The sequence below is a fragment of the Vombatus ursinus genome, unplaced genomic scaffold (assembly GCF_900497805.2).
Source record: "Vombatus ursinus unplaced genomic scaffold, bare-nosed wombat genome assembly UNPS02014770.1, whole genome shotgun sequence".
In the NCBI taxonomy this organism is placed as follows: Eukaryota; Metazoa; Chordata; class Mammalia; order Diprotodontia; family Vombatidae; genus Vombatus; species Vombatus ursinus.
Genome location: NW_020954548.1, coordinates 24,772,492 through 24,790,772, shown reverse-complemented (window position 1 = coordinate 24,790,772; position 18,281 = coordinate 24,772,492). Strand labels below are relative to the sequence as shown.

Genomic DNA, 18,281 nt, shown 5'->3' with positions numbered 1-18,281 from the left:
GAAATTTGATATAGGTCATACATATAGAGTCATGCAAAACATTTCCATATTAGTCATGTTGTAAAAGAAAAGAAACTAAAAAAAAAAGCAAAGTTAAAAAAAGTACGCTTCAATCTGCAGTCAGACTCCATCAGTTCTTTCTCTGGAGGTGAATAGCATTTTTCATCACTAGTCCTTCGTAATTGTCTCAGATCACTGTATTGCTGAGAATAGCTAAGTCACTCACAGTTGATCATTGTAAAACATTGCTTGTTACTAAGTACAATGTTATTCTGGTTTAGCTCACTTCACTTTGCCATCAGTTCATGTAAGTCTTTCTAGGTTGTTCCTGAAAGCATCCTGCTCATCATTTTTTTTAAATAGCAAAGTAGTATTCCATCATGATCACATACCACAACTTGTTCAGCCCCAATTAAGGGGCATCTCCTTAATTTCCAATTCTTTGCCACAACAAAAAGAGTTGCTATAAATACTTCTGTACATAAAGGTTTCTGGAGTTTTTTCAATGGCCATTTCTGAACTGGTAAAGTCTACATTCTAAGAAGCATTCCAAATGAGTAGAACAAAATTTCCGTAATTTAAAACACACATCATTTTCTTTCCTTCTCATGTAGGTCAATTTGTATAAAATCAATTTCAACTTCACTAAAACAAGACCAGCCCATCTTAGATAACTTCCTCTACTCTCATCCATGGTGCTTTACTGGTGAAAAGTTACAGAGGAACTTCATGACAGTAATTTCACCAATAAAAGGGTCTCAAAGCATGTACACTAATGAACAATGAATTTTCTTTTTTTTAAATTTAAAATTTTTTAAAAATTCTAACATTAACAAGTGTCAACTAAAGTAAGTACTCCCATATATATCGTAGAACTGAAAAAGCCTACTATACAAAAAACTAAAAATCTCCATTTTGTACAGCTCGATTTTCTTTTTAAGGATATAATAGATTCAACATGTAACTTTTAAAACTGTTTTGTTTGTGATTCCTTCTGGTCTTCCTTTTTTTTTTCTTCCATCTAGGAACACAAGCGAGAATCCATGATAAGATTCCGAAATTCATCTATTCGATGCTTTCCTTTCTTCTATAAATATAAATGGTTTGTAAAAAAAAAAATCAGAATAATTTAAATGAATTCAAGAAATGTTCCTTTTTGGCAAGTTACTGGGCATCTCCAGATTTTTAGGGAATAGCCTATTTTTAAATAAATATAATTATAAAATTTTTAAAAGTTTTTCTATCCAGAGAAATAAGATCCAATCATCTCATTTCTACTTTGCCTTGGAATTTCACTCAACATACTCTTCATAACTGTGTGATCTTCTCAATTAGGATTTCTAATAAATCAAGTCCTAAAAGGCTTTTGTTTTACATTTTTTAAAGATGACTCAATGACTCCCTTTCTTTTAAACAAATGACTCTCTTTCCTTTCTTTTTTTTAACAATTCAATTCCTAATTCCTCTCTTCTCCCCACCACTGAAAAAAACAAAAAACAAAAATAAAACCTACCTTAAATATGCACAAAGCAAAATAAATTCCTATATTGTATTGATTGAAAACATATTCATTCTGCAACTTGAGTCCAGAAGTGTTGGAATTACTGTGCTAAATTTAATAAATGCTTTCTTTAAAAAGCTATTTCTAACAGATTCGTGGTAACTATACATTCCTGTGTTTTTGTTCTTTATGTAAAGGAATACTCATGTTTGTTTGTCAAGTTCATAATAAAAAAAAGAAACTAAAGGAAAAAAGGCTTAGAGGAATTTCACATTCGGTAAGAATGCTTCCTAGGCCATTTGAGGCAGGAAAATCAAGAATTAACAGCCAATACTATTTCCTCATCCATTTTCTAAATTACGTATGGGAGTGAAACCAGTGCTTTGCCAGATCTAGCCTTAGCCCAAGAACTTTTGCTAACTGGGTATATAGTTGAAGGTCTGATTCCCATAAGAGCTGAAAACAGCTACTACAATTATGAACCAAAAAGAGCCGAGACCCTAACTCTGCAAGGAGGTGGCTAAATAGCAGCTAAAATTCAGCAGCAGAGCACCTGCAAATATCCAGCAAATGGAAGAAAAATATTAACAGCTTAGCAGAGGGCACCAGCAGCTTGCAGCACAGCATGCAACTCCAAAGACATTACCAGATCAACTGATGATATAAGCAGTAAACAGCAGTGTTTAATGCAGGGAAGAATTCTAGCTTTAAAGCAGTTCTAAGAGTATGAATTTCCAGGCTACAGATGTTCTCTCTCTCACTAATGCTGTGGAAATCTGAGAGACTGGATGGGCGGGGGGGGGGGGGGGGGAAGAGAGGGAGGTTGCAGTGGTATTTTTCATACCATTTATTTCATTTATTTCGCTCTTTTATGAAAGTTAAGTATTAAATTGAAGGGTACTGGTTATAAATAAAAAAGGAGTCCAAATAAAGGAGAAACTACCAGAGTAATCAGGGAAACAATCATAGCTGATGCAGCTTAAAAAAAAGGAGTTAGTGACCAAGTATTTAATGTTACAGAGGTCAAGGAGGATGAATGCTGAAAAAAGGCCACTGAATTTGGCAAAGAGAAGGTCAGTGACCATCTTCAAATAAGTAATTTTTAGTAACTATAGATATATCAGAAGAGCAGCAACTGGTCAAGGACAACCCATACCAACCCATACCAGCCCGCATTGTAGCCAACATACCCCCTCTACCTCACTCCCCAGTGACATAGGAGGAACAGGAGGGAGAGGCATGTGCCTAGCAACAACACTCCTTGGAGACCACCTCCTATTACCATAGAACAATCTCCCACCACCCATTTCTCTCCCTACTCTGAATAATAAATCACCAACCACACAGAAGCACACTACCATCAACCCTATCCCATCCATGACCCTCTCCAATCATGCCAATCCCTTCCACTAAGGTCTCCAGGATTCCCATAACATAGTAAACAAATACCCTTTGTTTTGGACTTCTTTTTCCTATACTCCATCTATCAGTCTTCACTGAGACCTGAGGACATCCTCTCAACCATATGTTGTACCTTCACTCACATCCCATTCCCCAACAAACTGAGGTCCTTATTCTCCCTTTACGAGGAGTCACAGTACTGCTTGTATACTATTGCCACTTCCACACTCTTCCTTTTCCATGAACCAGCAAACCTTCCTCCTTTGAAGTTCATAGTATCAAAATTTTCCATACAATTTAGTTCACAGTGGTTGTTGTATACCAGCACCCAAGTCATTCTCAGAGGTCAACACCTAGATTACCATCTTCTAAACTCCTGCTCTTATGAGGGTACTTCAATATACTTACTGATGTCTCCATAAACTCCCTGAACTCTCAATTCCTCAGTTAGCGTAAATCTCATAACCTACTCCTTCACTCCACACTTCATTCACACATAAAGATGGTCACACTCTGCATACCACCATCATTAGGAACTGACATTCCTCCACTGACAATACTCTCCTCTCCTATCATTCCATCTCTCCCTCATGCCTTACCCCTCCTGAATCAATTCTTCAGCCATAAAGACCTCCAATCCCTCTACTCTTCAATACTTTCTAAGGTCCTACTCTAAGTTTATTTTCCTCCCTTTCCTATGAGCCAATATGCTGTCCTCAACTCTCAAATCCTTCACACCCCTTTATCCTGATACTCATCTCCTGCCAAACCTCAGCCCTGAATTAACTCCCACTTTTTCTGATCCTACTGACATGGTACTGATTGGAGCTGTATAAAGTCCTACAACGACATTACTGCATTCATTACAAATTCACATCATCTAACTTCAACTGAGCTCAAGATGTAGGAAGACAATCCCTTTGTTCTTCCCCTGACTGATTCCCTCTCTCACTCCTCACAGACACTATTCCAAACCTTCTTTTTCCTAAGCCTTTTACACCTCTCCCTCCCCCAACTTTGTCAGCTGAGGATCTTACTCTTGTTATAGTGAGAAAACTGATTCTACTTTGACATGAGCTCCTTCTTCATCTCAAAAGTCCCTGAAATCACCACTCCCACTTCCTCTAACAATGTGGTGGTCCTTATTCCTGCCAAGGTAGACCACTTCAAATGGGCCCTTGGTGTGTTCCCTTCTCATCTCCAATAGATTATAACCTCAATCATTCTTCTCCCCTACCCTTCTCATCTTTAATCTCTCCCCTTTGAACCATCAATCTCTCCCTATGTACTAGTTCTTTCCCTAAAGCCATCAAACATTCTGAAGTCTCTTTCATCCTGAAAAAGCCTTCATTAGACCCTACCAGACCTTCAATCTATTATCCTCTATCTTAGACCCCTTTCTCAGCCAAATTCCTGGGAAAAGGCACTCCTTCACCTCCTCTCCTCTCAGTCTTCAATTCTTATTAGCTGGCTTCCAACCTCATCTTTCAACTAAAACTGTTCTCTCCCTTACCAATGATCTCTTAATTAATAAACCAAATAGTCTTGTTTTAAGTCCTTACTCATAGCGATTTTCTCTCCCTTGCATCTGACACTGCTGACCCCTTCTTTTTCTGTACACTCTTTCCCCTCAGAGTTTTCATGACACTACTTTTCTTGATCTTCTTTCTACCTGTCTGACTCCTCATTCTAAGTTTCATTTGCGAGGTCTTCATCCACACCATACTCTCTAAATTAGGGAATTCTTCAAGCCTCTATCCCAGGCCCTTTTCTCTCTCTTAATGATCTCATTAGCTCCCATGAGTTCCCATGAGATCCCACAGATCTGTAACAGCCTGTCCCCTGAACTTGAAGTATCTCTGCAACTCTGGTCATGTATTTTTTTTTCTTTTTGGTGAGGCAATAGGGGTTAAGTGACTTGCCTTGACTCTCACAGCTAGTAAGTGTCAAGTGTCTGAGGCCGGATTTGAATTCAGGTCCTCCTGACTCCAAGGCCAGAGCTCTATCCACTGCCCCACGTAGATGCCCCCTCCAGTCATGTATTTGGATATAATGTTGTACTTCAAACCAACTGTGCATTTCAAATTCAATGAAACTAAAACTGAACTCATTGTCTTTCCCTCCAATCCAGACCTCTTCCAAATTTCTCCAGTTTCCCATATTTATAACCTCAGCATTATTTATGATCCCTCACTCCCACATATCTAATCAGTTGCCAGAGCTTGCTATTTCAACCTCCACAATATCTCTCACATCTGATCCTCTCCCCACTTCCATAGCTAGCATCCTAGTTCAAGACTTTATGAACCTCTTACCTAGATTATTCCCAAAGTATCCTAAGTGATCTTCCTGCCTTCTAGCTTTCCCTACTCTGGTCCATTCTTCATACTGCTTCAATAGTGATTTTCCTTAAGCACAGATATGACCATGTCATTCCCCTACTCAAACTCTAGTTTGCTTTATTGCCCTGGGATAAAATAGAACACCATCCTCTACATGAATTTTTTCCTGATCTACACAAATTATCCCATATTTATTCTCCATATGTTTATTCTATATATACTCAAATATATATATATCTGTTGTCTCCCTTGAAACAAAGGATATAAGCACCTCGAGAGTAGGAATTGTTTCATTCTTTATAATCTGTACGACCAACAACAAATGCTTGCTTGTTGATTAACTGAGACTTTTATGAAACTTATTTTTCAAAGCTTAAATTCTCAAGCTTTGGGTAAAGTAATGATTTAATATCCCAAAGGGAAATTTGAGACTGCTGTATGTTGCAACTAATTGCCAAAAATGAAAACATTTCACAGTTTCAATTTAATTTTTCTGATTTTAAATTAAATGGAGATAACTACAAAACTACATACCTTTTTCCTGGTAATAATGATTAGATTTGGATAGGACTAAACTTGTGAGTAAATAAGTACCAACAAAGTCAGAAAGGCCCAAGTATACATCTTACCACCACTGAGCCTAATACTTAACTCATATTTCTACTTACTAATTGCAAACATAGGGATTTTTCTTTTGAGTTACAACTCTCTTCAATTCAAATACTCTCTTTCCTGTCCAGATATTGTAAATCTACTACTACTGCTCTGGAAAGCTAGTGATCACCTTGGCTTCCTGTTTCTAGAAACATTCCTCACACGCTTCCCATTTGCAGATGCGGTTTTTCAGCACTAAGCTGTGAAGCTAGGGCTTGAAGACACAGGAAAGAATGAGGCAGCACAAATTATGGGGCAAAAGCAAAGAAAAGAAAACTCTTAACAAGTAAGAGGAGCAATCCCTGACTATTTGACCATAATACCATTTGAAATAAATGATTATTTTACAACAGCTAGAGTAATGGGTAAAATCAAATGGGGCTGAGGGACAGGTGTGAAGAGAAGAATAAACAACAGTCTTAAGACTATCCTTGTCTTTTTCAACTTCCCCCCTTTTCTTCACTATTTGTTTAGGGAGGGAAGCAAAACAGATGTTGAATCAACTACTAAAAGATGAGATTTAGGGCTGAATTGGACTTTAGCAGTTCCTGAGTCCAATCTCTTCATTTAAAATACAAGAAAATGGGGACGAGGAGAGGTAAAATGACTTGCCCAGGATCACACAATGTTCGAGGCAGGATCTGAACTCAGGACTTCCTGACTCAAAATCAGGTGACCAATTCACTATACTTGGTATAAGTGAAAGAATCAAGATTCAAATTCCTTTGATTCCAAATCATTCTAGGTAATAACGCTCTTTTCACTGTACCATGGTAGGTACAAATACCTCATTTAAATAGTTCCTTTAGAAGTCTACATGTCTGTATTTTATATGCGCCACAGAAGTTCTTTAACAATGATAACAGAATCTGACCCCTACTTCATATCTGAATTGCGCATTTTTTTACTTTTGGGGGAGAGAAAGTGTCTAGAAGGGAAAGAGTAAGGATAGGAAAAGGAAACTTTAGAGCATGGTACCTATATAGTGTTAGTATCACTTTGTGCAAGGTGCTGAACACAGTACTACAGATTACACAGTCATACTTTTCCCTCTGTAATTCTTGTCCTCCTCCTTCTATAATTCTACGGAGGATCAACTCTGTCATGTTATACATCAAAGCTTTCTAGACATCAGCTGCTAATGCCTTTATTCCCAAAATTAACTTGCATTCAATTTGTATATATTATGTATATATGTACATGTTGTCTCCTCAATATAAGCTCCTTGAAGATAAGAACTATCATTTTTTGTCTTTAGATGTGTACCTAGAACATGGCAGACACCTAATAAATGCTTGCTGATCCAGAGACCCACCTTTTCCCTATCTTATTGATATAGTCTGTGGCACTTCACGTGTACAAGCCATGGTTATTTTCTGAAACCTTATATCCACCATCTGTCCTTCTACTGCTCTATTAACTTACTTTGATTCTGAGATCATGGCTTTCCATGATTGTATCCAGAGAATAAATGCGAGAATACTGGTTCCAAGATAAATCTACACGTACACACACATGCACGCGCGCACACACACACATACACACACACATACACACACTTGCATAGAGATGATAATTAAGTCCATGGGAGTTGATTAGGTTACCTAATTAGGCTACCTAATGAGTGAGAGAGTATGGAAAAAACAAGAGAAGAGGGCCGAGGAGAGAGGTTGGGTTGCACCTATAGTCAGGTGGTATAATATTGATAATGAACCAGCAAAAGAGACTAAGAAGTAACACTAAGATAGGACCAAGAGAGAACAGTGTCTCAAAAGCCCAAAGAAGAGAAATCATGTGAGAGAAGAGGGTATCTAATGCAGCAGAGAAGTGAGAAGAGAATCTGCTCCCAATCCTTCATACCTGAATAAATTTCCTACATAAAGCAGATCCTAAACAAAGGAAAGGAAGCAGGCTGGAAGATACTAATAAATGACAATGTTATACTAAATCTGATCAGTGACAGAGCTGTGGTTGTGTCACCCTGAGGAAGCCCTAGTGTGGGAACTCATTCTTACTAGATACAAATCCAGCTATTATTTGGAAGATATGGTAGGTAAGTTCCAGGAGTTGCCTGAGGCACATAAATGTTAAGTGACCTCAATATTCTGGGGGGCTAAAAAAAGTGTGGAATAGTGAAGATGGAACTGCCACTTAAAGAAAAAAAAGAGTAAATGTGACATGACAATCTCTTGTTAACTTTTTGGACAAGATAGAGAAATGTGAGTGTAGTAGTAGTAGTAGTAGTAGTAGTAGAAGTAGTAGTAGTAGCAGTAGCAGTTTGTTGTTGGTTGTTGTTAGCTAGTAGATGAGTTAGGAGGCTATTACAATAATTCAGGTGAGATAATGAGGGCCTGGACTAAGGCTCTGTTAGTGGAAATAGGGAGGAAAGACTGTGTAAGTAGAACTTACGTGATTTGGCAACTGATTGTGTATAGGGAAGTAAAGGAAAGAAGAATCAGATATGACACTGTTTCAAGCATGAATGACTGGGACAATGATGGCATCATGAACAGAAATAAGCAAAAAAAGAACTTATTTGGAAGAAAAAAATATATTTAATTTCAGCTATACTGAAGTTGAAGTGCTGACCGGATACCCAGCTGGAAAGAAACATAAGGAAGTCAGAAACACAAATGTGGAGTTTGAGAGAGGTCAGAACTGATGATATGGACTTGGGATTCATCCAGAGTTGAAGCCACAGGAAATGGATGAGATTAGTATATTTTTATAGAAGCCAAGGAAGGAGTACTAAGAAAGGTTAGTAATTTTACTTGGTATAAAAAGGTAAAGGATGAATAAAATTGTATAAAGACCACTGGATTTAGTAATTTAGAGATCATTTATAACCACTGACAAACCAGCATCAATATTGTAGGGGGTTGAGCCTGAATATTAAGGAATAAGTGGGTATTAAAGAGGCCTTTTCTCCAATTGTTCCCTATGTTCATAATGGCCTCCTCCCCTTCTACTCTTTTGAAATACTACACCATCCTTGACAAAAATAAAATGTCACTTCCTCCATTAAACTTACCTGAGCTTTCCAATTATAAATTACTATCCTTTCCCAAAATCTCCCAATCTCACTTTAGACTTCTCTTATATACTTATATTCAACATGGCAGAGACTGTACCATACTTACATTCGAATCCCTCCCAGTGCTCCACAAATTGCTCTGGCACTATAAACACTTAATAAATATTTGCTAAATTGAATTTTGTTATTTTTAAGTCTATATCCTAATCACAATCTATTCAGTTTTACCCAGGCTTTTGTGAAAACTGGGTTCACTTAAAATTAGTTTATAGTTCTAGTACAGAAAAAAGAAGTATCCTCAATATTCCTCACATATTTATGAACTTCATTTATATACTGGTGAACTCTTAAAAACCTCTCAAGTTCTATCTGTTCAGATTTTTATTCAGCTGCAGGTGGAACAAATAACTTTTATCATTTGTCTTTTCTCCAATAAATATAAGATAAGCACATTTAGCTTATGTCACTTGGTCCTATTAACAAAAGTACTGGAAATATATTTTGGTTTCTAAATGATATAATATTTTATAAGCTGAGTTTTTAAGTGTGGCAACACCCCATTAAGGCAAGGGAAAGCAGAGTATCCTGTTGGGTTTGGGGCATTGAAAGGAATGATTCTAAGCACTTTGAAATTTACTCTTAATAAAAATGGCAAGAATTTAGCTGTCCATTTCTATACACCCCAGTATTAATAGCAAAAATTAAACATTTGCTAATTAGTATCTTTTTCACTTTTCAACATTTTTAGGTATATTCATCTACTCATTTCTGGATCTCTTTTCCTCATCTGTAAATTGGATGGGGGTGGTACAGATGTTGGTGTATTTATATGATCCTTAAAGTTCCTTTCAAGTCTAGGGTCCAATGAATCTATATAAACAAAATTGGGATGTTATCTGACTTGCCCTAACAAAACATTACGTTCAATAAGTTCCAGATTTGAATTCAGAAAGACTTGGATTTAAAATCTACTCTGCTTACTCTCTGTGTAATCATGGGAAAGTCCTTTCATTTCTCTGGCCCTCTGTTTCCTCATCTATAAAATGAGGGGATTATAGCAAATCAAGTGTATTATCCCTTCCAACTTTGAATCTTATGACAGCAGTATCATAGCTATGACTACAGCTCAGATCTCCTAGCTTCCAAAATTCAGTTCATGTTCTACTATAAGATGTTGCCGCCCTATTTTGGAAAAATGAAGGAACATCAAGAAATACAATTTCTTTTTTTTTTTTTTAATCTATGTATAGTACTTTCTACATGGAAATAAAAAAAAGGAGGGCATCATTTCAAATTTTGTTGGAGGTTTCTTTTAAGAAGCATAGTCTGTAAATGCCATTCCCAAACCTTTCTGAATTCCAAGAAAGCTAAACAAATGAATGAATAAATAAGCAAATAAATATTGTTTATTATGGTTAACATACTGGTGCTACAACAGGTTAGCTGGAAAAAAAAGAAAAAACAGAGACCATTTTAGTAAGGAAACAATCTCCTAGCTAAAGAGAGAGATGCAACAGCCCAATATTTAGAACATATATTTATTTATCAAATATTGCAAATGAGTATGTCAGAAGAATATGAGCAGTATTATCTTGAGAAATAATGAAAAACTGTTAATAAGGAAATCTTGCTAGCAACTTGGAACAACATGGAAGTAAGCTAGATTATTCTCAAAAATTTAGTAGATGAGACCACCCCCCCAAAGCTAATAAACATATGTAAAACGGTACAGAGCTATGCCTCTTTTTCAGTGATTCTCACTCATAATGATGGGGTAAAGATTCCTTGTGTAGACGATTAAAAAAGGAACTGAGAAAACACTGGCAGGTATTGATCCACATACCTACATTCTCATCTTTATTAGAATTGTCGGGGCAGCTAGGTGGCGTAGTGCATAGAGCTTCAGCCCTGAAGTCAGGAGGACCCAAGCTCAAATCCAGCCTCAGACCAAACACCTGACACTTAACTAGCTGTGTGACCCTGGGCAAGTCACTTAACCCCAATTGTCCAAAAAAAAAAAAAAAAAGAATTGTCTATACATGCATCGAGGGCATCATCAATGGAAACATAATAAAAGAAACTCAAAAGCTTTTGTAGGAGATTTTCAACAGAACCTTTATGATCATCTAGGGGATAAAGAAAACAAGATTTCTTTGTTTTAACAATTGTTAATTTTAAGAAAGTATGCTTAAAAGAGCAGAAGGCTCTGATCAGGCAAGGTGATTCTCACGCATTCATCAAAATCATTCAAGATTCCATAACAGATGTAATTTCAAAGATAATTTTATTCAAGGATCCCAATATTTATTAATATCAAGTGAGGTGTTTAACTGGGAGGTGTATATTAGTTAAATGCATTCACTGATGTAATGAAAGATATACTATATAAGGTTAAAACAAGAAAAAAAAGTTTTTCTTGGTTAAGCTTTCTTAACATTATTATTTGTAGATTACACAGCAGTAAATGAACTTCCTTTTAGTAACCCAATATAACATAAGAGAGAGCTCTAAGCATCAACCCTGGAAAAAACAGGAGATGAAATACACATGGCTCAGATTATGACATGGGTCATCAAATCAGTCCATCAAGTATACCTTGGATAAGCAGTGCAGAAGGACGAGCCAATGGGCCTGGAACTCAGCAGGAAAAGACAGGGTTGGACTTCATTTTCAATCACTGAAAACTGCTTGGGACAAACAAGTATTTGCTAAGCATCTATTATGTCACCAGGCACTTTGCTAAGTGCAAAAGCTCCCCCTTTACGTCTACATTGCCCTAGTGATGCTACCTGTGCATAAATCATGGAGAACTATAATCTCTAAAGAATAAAAAGCAGACATAAAAGAACACTGGAAAGATACACAGCAGGCAAAGGCTACATATTATCAACAACTAGTATGTAAGTGGCATAAAAGACACTACATAAATATATAACTAGAAAAAGAAGTGAGACAGTCATGTAGTAAGAATGAAACAGATGGCACAAGTGGTATATTGATAATGCCAAAATATTAAGAGAAAAAAGGACTCTAGCATGTTGAGAATGTACTCTATGGAATATTTATGGGAAAATATGAACAAGAACCCTACAGAATGAGAAGTGTTGTACCTGTAGAGAGAATAACTGCATCAAAGAAATTGTGTATCCTTCAAAGTATCCACAAAGTAACATATCTAGTACATTAGTTTTAAACAGTTCAAAGTCATGATACAGTAATATTTTATTTTATTTAAATACATTAAAATAGACAGTATTATCATTATCTATAGTACACATACTCATTAAAGGAGATAATGTGGTAGAAAGGACAGTGGACTAGTGGTCAGTATCAACTATTAGTTCTGGTTCTGCCACTAATTAGTAATATGACTTGGGACAAATCACTTATCTCCTCTAAGCCACAGTTTCCTCAGTTATAAGTAGAGAGGATCACAGGATTTTGAGCTGGAAGAGTCAGGCAAACATCTATTAAGTGCTTACTATGTGCTAGACATTGTATTAAGTGCTAAGGATACCAAAAAAAGGTAAATACTAGCATCTGCTCAAGGAGTCCACAATCCTAATGGTGAAGGCAACATGCAAACAACTATGTACAAACAAGATATACATGAAATAAAATGGGGATAGTCCTAGAGGGAAGGCACTAAAATTACAGTGGGGGAGAAAGAGGATCAGGAGAGGCTTACTGTAGAAGGTGAGATTTTCAACTGGGACTTAAAGGAAGCCAGGAGGCAGAGATGAGGAAGGAGACTTTTCTATGTATGAGGGAGTGCCAGCAAAAACGCTAGGAGATGGGAGATGTCTTATACAAGAAACAGCAAGGAACAAAGTAGGTAGGGAAGGTGTACAGAAGAAGATTGGAAAGGGAGGGGGGAGCCAGTTTATGAAGGCCTCTGAATACCAAAAGAGGATTTTATATTTGATCCAGCAGGTGACAGGGAGACACCGGAGTTGGGAGTGGGGGTATAGGGTAGGTTACTCTGGTTGGACCTGTTCTTCAGGAAAATCAATGGAGGAGCACCTAGGTGGTACAACGGATAGAGCACTGGCCCCAGAGTCAGGAGGACCCGAATCCAAATCTAGCCTTAGACACTTACTAGCTGTGTGACCCTGGAAAAGTCATTTAAGCCGAAATGCCTCCTTTAAAAAAAGGAAAAAAAAAGAAAATCACTGGTGGCTGAGTGAAGGACTTCCTGGAGTGAGAAGAAACTTGTGGCAGGCAGGCCAACCAGCAAGCTATTATAATAGTCCAGGCATGAGGACCTAGACCAGGCTGGTGGCAGTGTTGGAGGAGAGAAAGGAGCCTCGGTGAGAAATAAAAAGGCAGAATCAAAAAGTCTTAACAGATTGGATCTGGGAATGGGTTATGGTGAGAGTGAGAACGAGAATTTGATATGACATCTAAGTGAGCCTGGATGACTGAATGTAAAAGGGAAGTTAGGATGAGGGGAGGGCTTGGGGGAAAGGAGTTTACTTTTGGGCATGCTGAGTTAAAGATGTCTATGGAACATCTAGTTTGATTTGTACAATAGGCAGTTAGAGATGTGAATCTAGAGGTCAGACAGATCAGGGATGGATAAACAGATTTGAGAATCATCAGCATAGAGATGGTAATTGAATCCATGAGAGCTAACGAGATCATCAAGTGAAACAGTATGGAGGGAGAAGAGCACAGGACAGATCTGCAGGACACCCAGGGTTAGTGGGTGTGACCTGGATAAAGATCCAACCAAGGAGACTGAGAAGGAGTTGTCAGATAGGTAGGAGAACCAGAAGAGAGTGGTGTCACAAAAAACCTAGAGAGAAGAGAATAAAAGAGAAGAGAGTGATGGGTGATCCAAAGTGTTGATGGCTACAGAGAGGTCAAGAAGGATAAGAAAAAGCCACAGTAATTAAGAGTTCATTAGTTTAACTTTGGAAAAAGTAGTGTCATTATTGATTATTCTAGTTCAACACTCATTTTGCAGGTGTGGAAATTGAGTCCCAGAAACGTTAAGTAATTTCCCCAAAGTCACCGTGGTGTAACAGACCAAGACATAACAGACTCAGGATTTGAAGCAGTCTTCAAAAAACTTCAAATCTATCATCCTATGTGTTTCTGTCAAAGTCACTCAATGGCCAAGTATTGTTAAGTGTACACAACATTCCAGGTACTATGGAATGCACTACGGACATAAAGAAAAAAAAGTAAATAATTCCTGCCTTCTTGGAGCTATATTCTAATTCAGTGATGCCTAAGATCTCTTTCAGCTCTAAAACTTTAGGACTATGATTTGGGCAGAATTTTAGTATTTTAATAATTTTAAGGATCATAGCTTTGTTGTTGCTAGACATATGTTAGACATAATGATATATATCTAGGAAGCACTTTGGGGAGAAAGGAGAAATTGCCTATGCTGTACACTTAAGCTCTTTGAGAGTGAAATAAAAGACAGAGCTGGATCTATGACTTCATTGGTTTCAAGAACTCCTAGGTGAGTAAACTTTCTCTACCAATGCAGGTAGGTACCTTCTCTGTGACTTACAGTCTTAGAGAACTGATTAAAATGCTCAAAGGTTAATTGACTTGCCATAAAATCAGTACAAGTCACAGGTGAAACTGACAGGTCTTCCTGGCTTTGGGGCCTGTTTGGCTCTCCTTCCATTATGTCATGCTGCCTTACGAGAAACACTAATAGTACATAAATGTTGAGAAAAACAACTCAAAATAAAAGTCACAAGATAGACAAATTAGGAGTCAGACATCTCATGACAAAGAAAGTTTCTTTCCCTTAAAGCAGAGTTTCTGAACAATATTTAAAAACGTAAGAAGTGCAGAAAAACTTTCAGTGTTAACAATCACTGCCAATTGAAGATAAGAAATAAAAATCTCTCAATGATACAAAAGCCTTATATATACAAAAGTCTTACATACAATCCTTCAGGGAATATGACATTTTCAATTCCAGTTGTCTGGTTAAAAAAAAAAAAAGTTCTTATAGCCAATTAGCTTTCTACTAATCATGAAATGAAAATTCAAATAATTTGTTATCTTCAATAGTTTTCTGACACTACAGAAGAACTCTAAATATTAGTAATTCCTAAAGTAGTTATAATCTAGGTCACAGCAAAGATGCTCTATTTAGTGAGCCAGTCCATTACCCAAATTTGATTTCAATCTGATTATGCTACAATATTATCTCATACTTGTGAAAAGCAAATGTCTGGAAACATACAAAGAGCCTACCTTACCTAATGATACTTCTGGTGATTAGGAAAATGGTGGCATAAACCAAGTGAAATGTACTTTAATAGTGAATAAAGCCTTATGATCTATACAGTAACTCGGACCCCCCCCTTACTAGACAACAGTATACTGAATTAGCAAATGATTCCTATTCATCTATAATGCAAAAGTTCAGTTTCTTGAGTTGAAAAGGAAGGTTGAGGGAAGAAGAGAGAAGCTGGAAGGATTTGGAGTAACCTTTTACTCTTCAAGGTGCTCCATACAAACCTCTGATGGCAAATGAGAAGCAAAATCCTCAAATTATCTATCCACATCTCTCACCAACCAATTTCATCCCCAAATGATCTAATAGCTGTGGATTATTCTTCCTGTTCTCTTTTAGTTCTCAAAATAAACAATCTCACCTATATCTGAACAGTTAATTTATTCCTATGTGTTTTTGGCTACCCTGGCCACCAGCCCTAGTTAAATAATACAAGAAAAAACTCAATCTAATGCACACTGCTCAAGCCCAATACTATTCCTCCACTCCTCGTACTCCAGGAGCATAGATATTCACCTATCAGAGACGCCCCCGACCCGCCCAGTTTCTGGGACACGTGTGTCTCCCCACAGTGTCAGTGAGTCTAGAGAGGCTGTACTCACCGGGAGAGGAGTGCCAGCTTCTGCTCCAGCATCATCTCTAGTTTTTGACCCTGTTTGGACATCCAGTGGTCCACCCCATGCAGCCGGTAACAGGTCTCCAGCATCAGCCTGAAATCCGCCACGAATTCAGTGATACCTCCGTACTGGCCACTGGAGAACTTCTCCTCCATCTTCAGCAAACACATGCCCAGACCAGGCTGCGAGAGGGGGCGGCTCCCGCTCCCAGCGCCTCGAAGCCCACAGGCCACGGCCTCCTCTTCCTCGCCGCCAACAGAGGCAGCAGCAGCGGCGGTAGTAACACCGCCGCCGGGAGATTGCAGGAAAGGGCCGGTCAGGCCACGGTGCTTCTCCAGCAAGAACTCGCCCAGGATGCGATAACCCTGCTGAAGCTCATAGGTCAGCTCTTGCTCCTGGCCTCCGCCCTCCACCACCACGACTGCCTCCTCGTCCTCCTCCAGAGGCGAGCTTCTTGCTCGGGCGGCCGCCGTGGCCAAGGCCGTGGCCGTCAGCGCTGCGGCCGTGGTCTCCAGCTGCTGCTCCTGCTCCTCCTCCTCCTCCTCCCCAGACGGCTCCATCTCCCCGAGCGTCTCCAGCACGTTCATGTCCCAAGCGGGCCCGGGCTCCGCGGCAGCTCGAGCCTGGAGGATGGCGGCGGGGTGGGGGGGCGCGAGGCTGGCCTCCTCAAGGCCCCGCGGGGAGGCGGAGCCCCCTCCGCATCGGTGCCGGGCCCCCTCCGGGCTCTCTCCGACAGCTGCCCGGTGCGCGCGCGCGCGCGCGCGCGGAGGGGGGGGTGACGGCGGCGAGCAGGAGGTGCTGTGGTCCGGGGGAGAGAGGGAGGGGGTCTTGAGCTCCAGGCGGGGCGGGGTTACATGGCGCGCGGCTGGGGAGCAGGGGGCAGCGGAGGAGAGGCCCAAGTGCCCTCCTTTCCCACCCCCGGCGCGAGAGCCCCCTCCGCCTTAACCCTCCACCTCCTCCTCCCAATCCCTCCTCCTCCTCTTCTTCTTCTCCCCCGCTTCACTGCTCACCACGACCGCCGGGGCTTCGGGCGCCCCAGCGTAGGGACGTGGGGGACTGGGGATGGGAACAGGGGAGGTGGGCTTCTCCTCCTCCCTTCCCCGGCTGCCCTGGCCGGGCTGGGCCGCGGTGGCCGCCGCTCAAGGCTCCTCAGGCTCCGGCTCCTCCTCCTCTTCCCCACACCCCCTCCCGCCCCTCTCTACCTGGGGGAAGGGGGCGGGGGGGACCCTGGGCAGGAGAAGGAGGCGCGCGACGGCGCGTGGACAGGACCCCGGCGACCAACTGTCAGTTAGAAGCCCCGCAGGGCGGGGGGAAGAGGAAGGAGGAGAGGGTTTAGCCCTCCCTGGCTGGGGTGAGCCAAGGAAACCGGCAGAGAAAGAAGCGCCGCCGCCATCCCAGCACGCATGCGTAGTAAAACAGGTTTCTTCTCCGCCCCCCACCACCTTTGCCCTCCTCCCACCTCCGCCGCGGCTCCGGCTCTACTACGGGACCGAGAGGCTAAGTAGGCTGCGCGCGGAGCAATGACGTCATCATTTTGCGAGCGGCAGTAGAGGGCGGGGAGGCGAGGAGGGGGCGGGGACGGGACGAAACGGCGCATGCGTGGAAGGCATTGCCAACCCTCCTGCTTCACCTGAGAAGGTGGTGAGATCTGTGTGTGGGCCCAGCTCTTGTGCCGGGGAAAAGGCCCACGGTGGTGAAGGATCGGACACCCGCTGTCAGGCCTTAAGAACTAAGGCTACCGAGGAGTCTTTATGGGTGGCAGGTGGTTAAAAATATTAATATTCCTGTGTCAACTCTACTCAGCTCCTAGCGATCTTAGTAAAAATCCTGCCCCAGCGTCTTTACCTAGGCAGCCCCTTTTGCCCGAATGCACTCCCTGCTCGTAAAATCCTCCTTTAAGGTTCAGCTCTGGTGCCACTTTCTGCTAAAAAAAAAAATTGCTAACTTCTCCTCTTCCCTTCCCCCAAATTGTTTCTGTTGTCCCCATCCTCAAAGGAGCCGCATTACTTCTCATTTTACTTGTTGCATCCACCCAGTTGTCCAAAATAGACTCCTTGAGGGCAGCGATTTTTCCATTCTTGGCTAGGAATCCCCAGCCCAAAGCTAGTAGTAGATAAGTATTTATAAGTATGGGATCACAGATTTACAGAAGAAACCTAAACAGTTGTTTAATTGAATTTGTTGAACTAAAAAGTCGGTGGAGTCGGACCAAAACGTGCATTCACACTTCCTTAGGGAATAATTGGGTGTTTGAGGTTCTCTCCAAAAATTAAAGACACAATTATGAAATTCTTATTTTCCATTTTTAAATACTATGGAAGCGAGTTGGACTTTAAGTAGAAAGTATGTGTTAACACCTTGGTGTAAGTTGGGGTACGGGTTTAAATTTTGGCTCTAACACTTCTCATTTGTAAGGCACTTCTTTCTGGCTACTCAGAGATTTAGAGATGGAAGCCAGTGA

The 18,281-nt window shown here is 40.3% G+C and overlaps 1 protein-coding gene across 1 annotated transcript in view; it reads right to left on the bottom strand.

Annotated features, from left to right (window-relative positions):
• KIAA2026 (KIAA2026 ortholog) overlaps positions 1-16,407 on the bottom strand; it is a 75,814-nt gene extending 59,407 nt beyond the window's left edge. The window contains exon 1 of the mRNA XM_027863059.1: positions 15,806-16,407. Coding sequence (XP_027718860.1) covers positions 15,806-16,407 — 602 coding nt within the window. The remainder of the gene's footprint in view (positions 1-15,805) is intronic.
• Between the last annotated feature and the right edge of the window lie 1,874 nt (positions 16,408-18,281).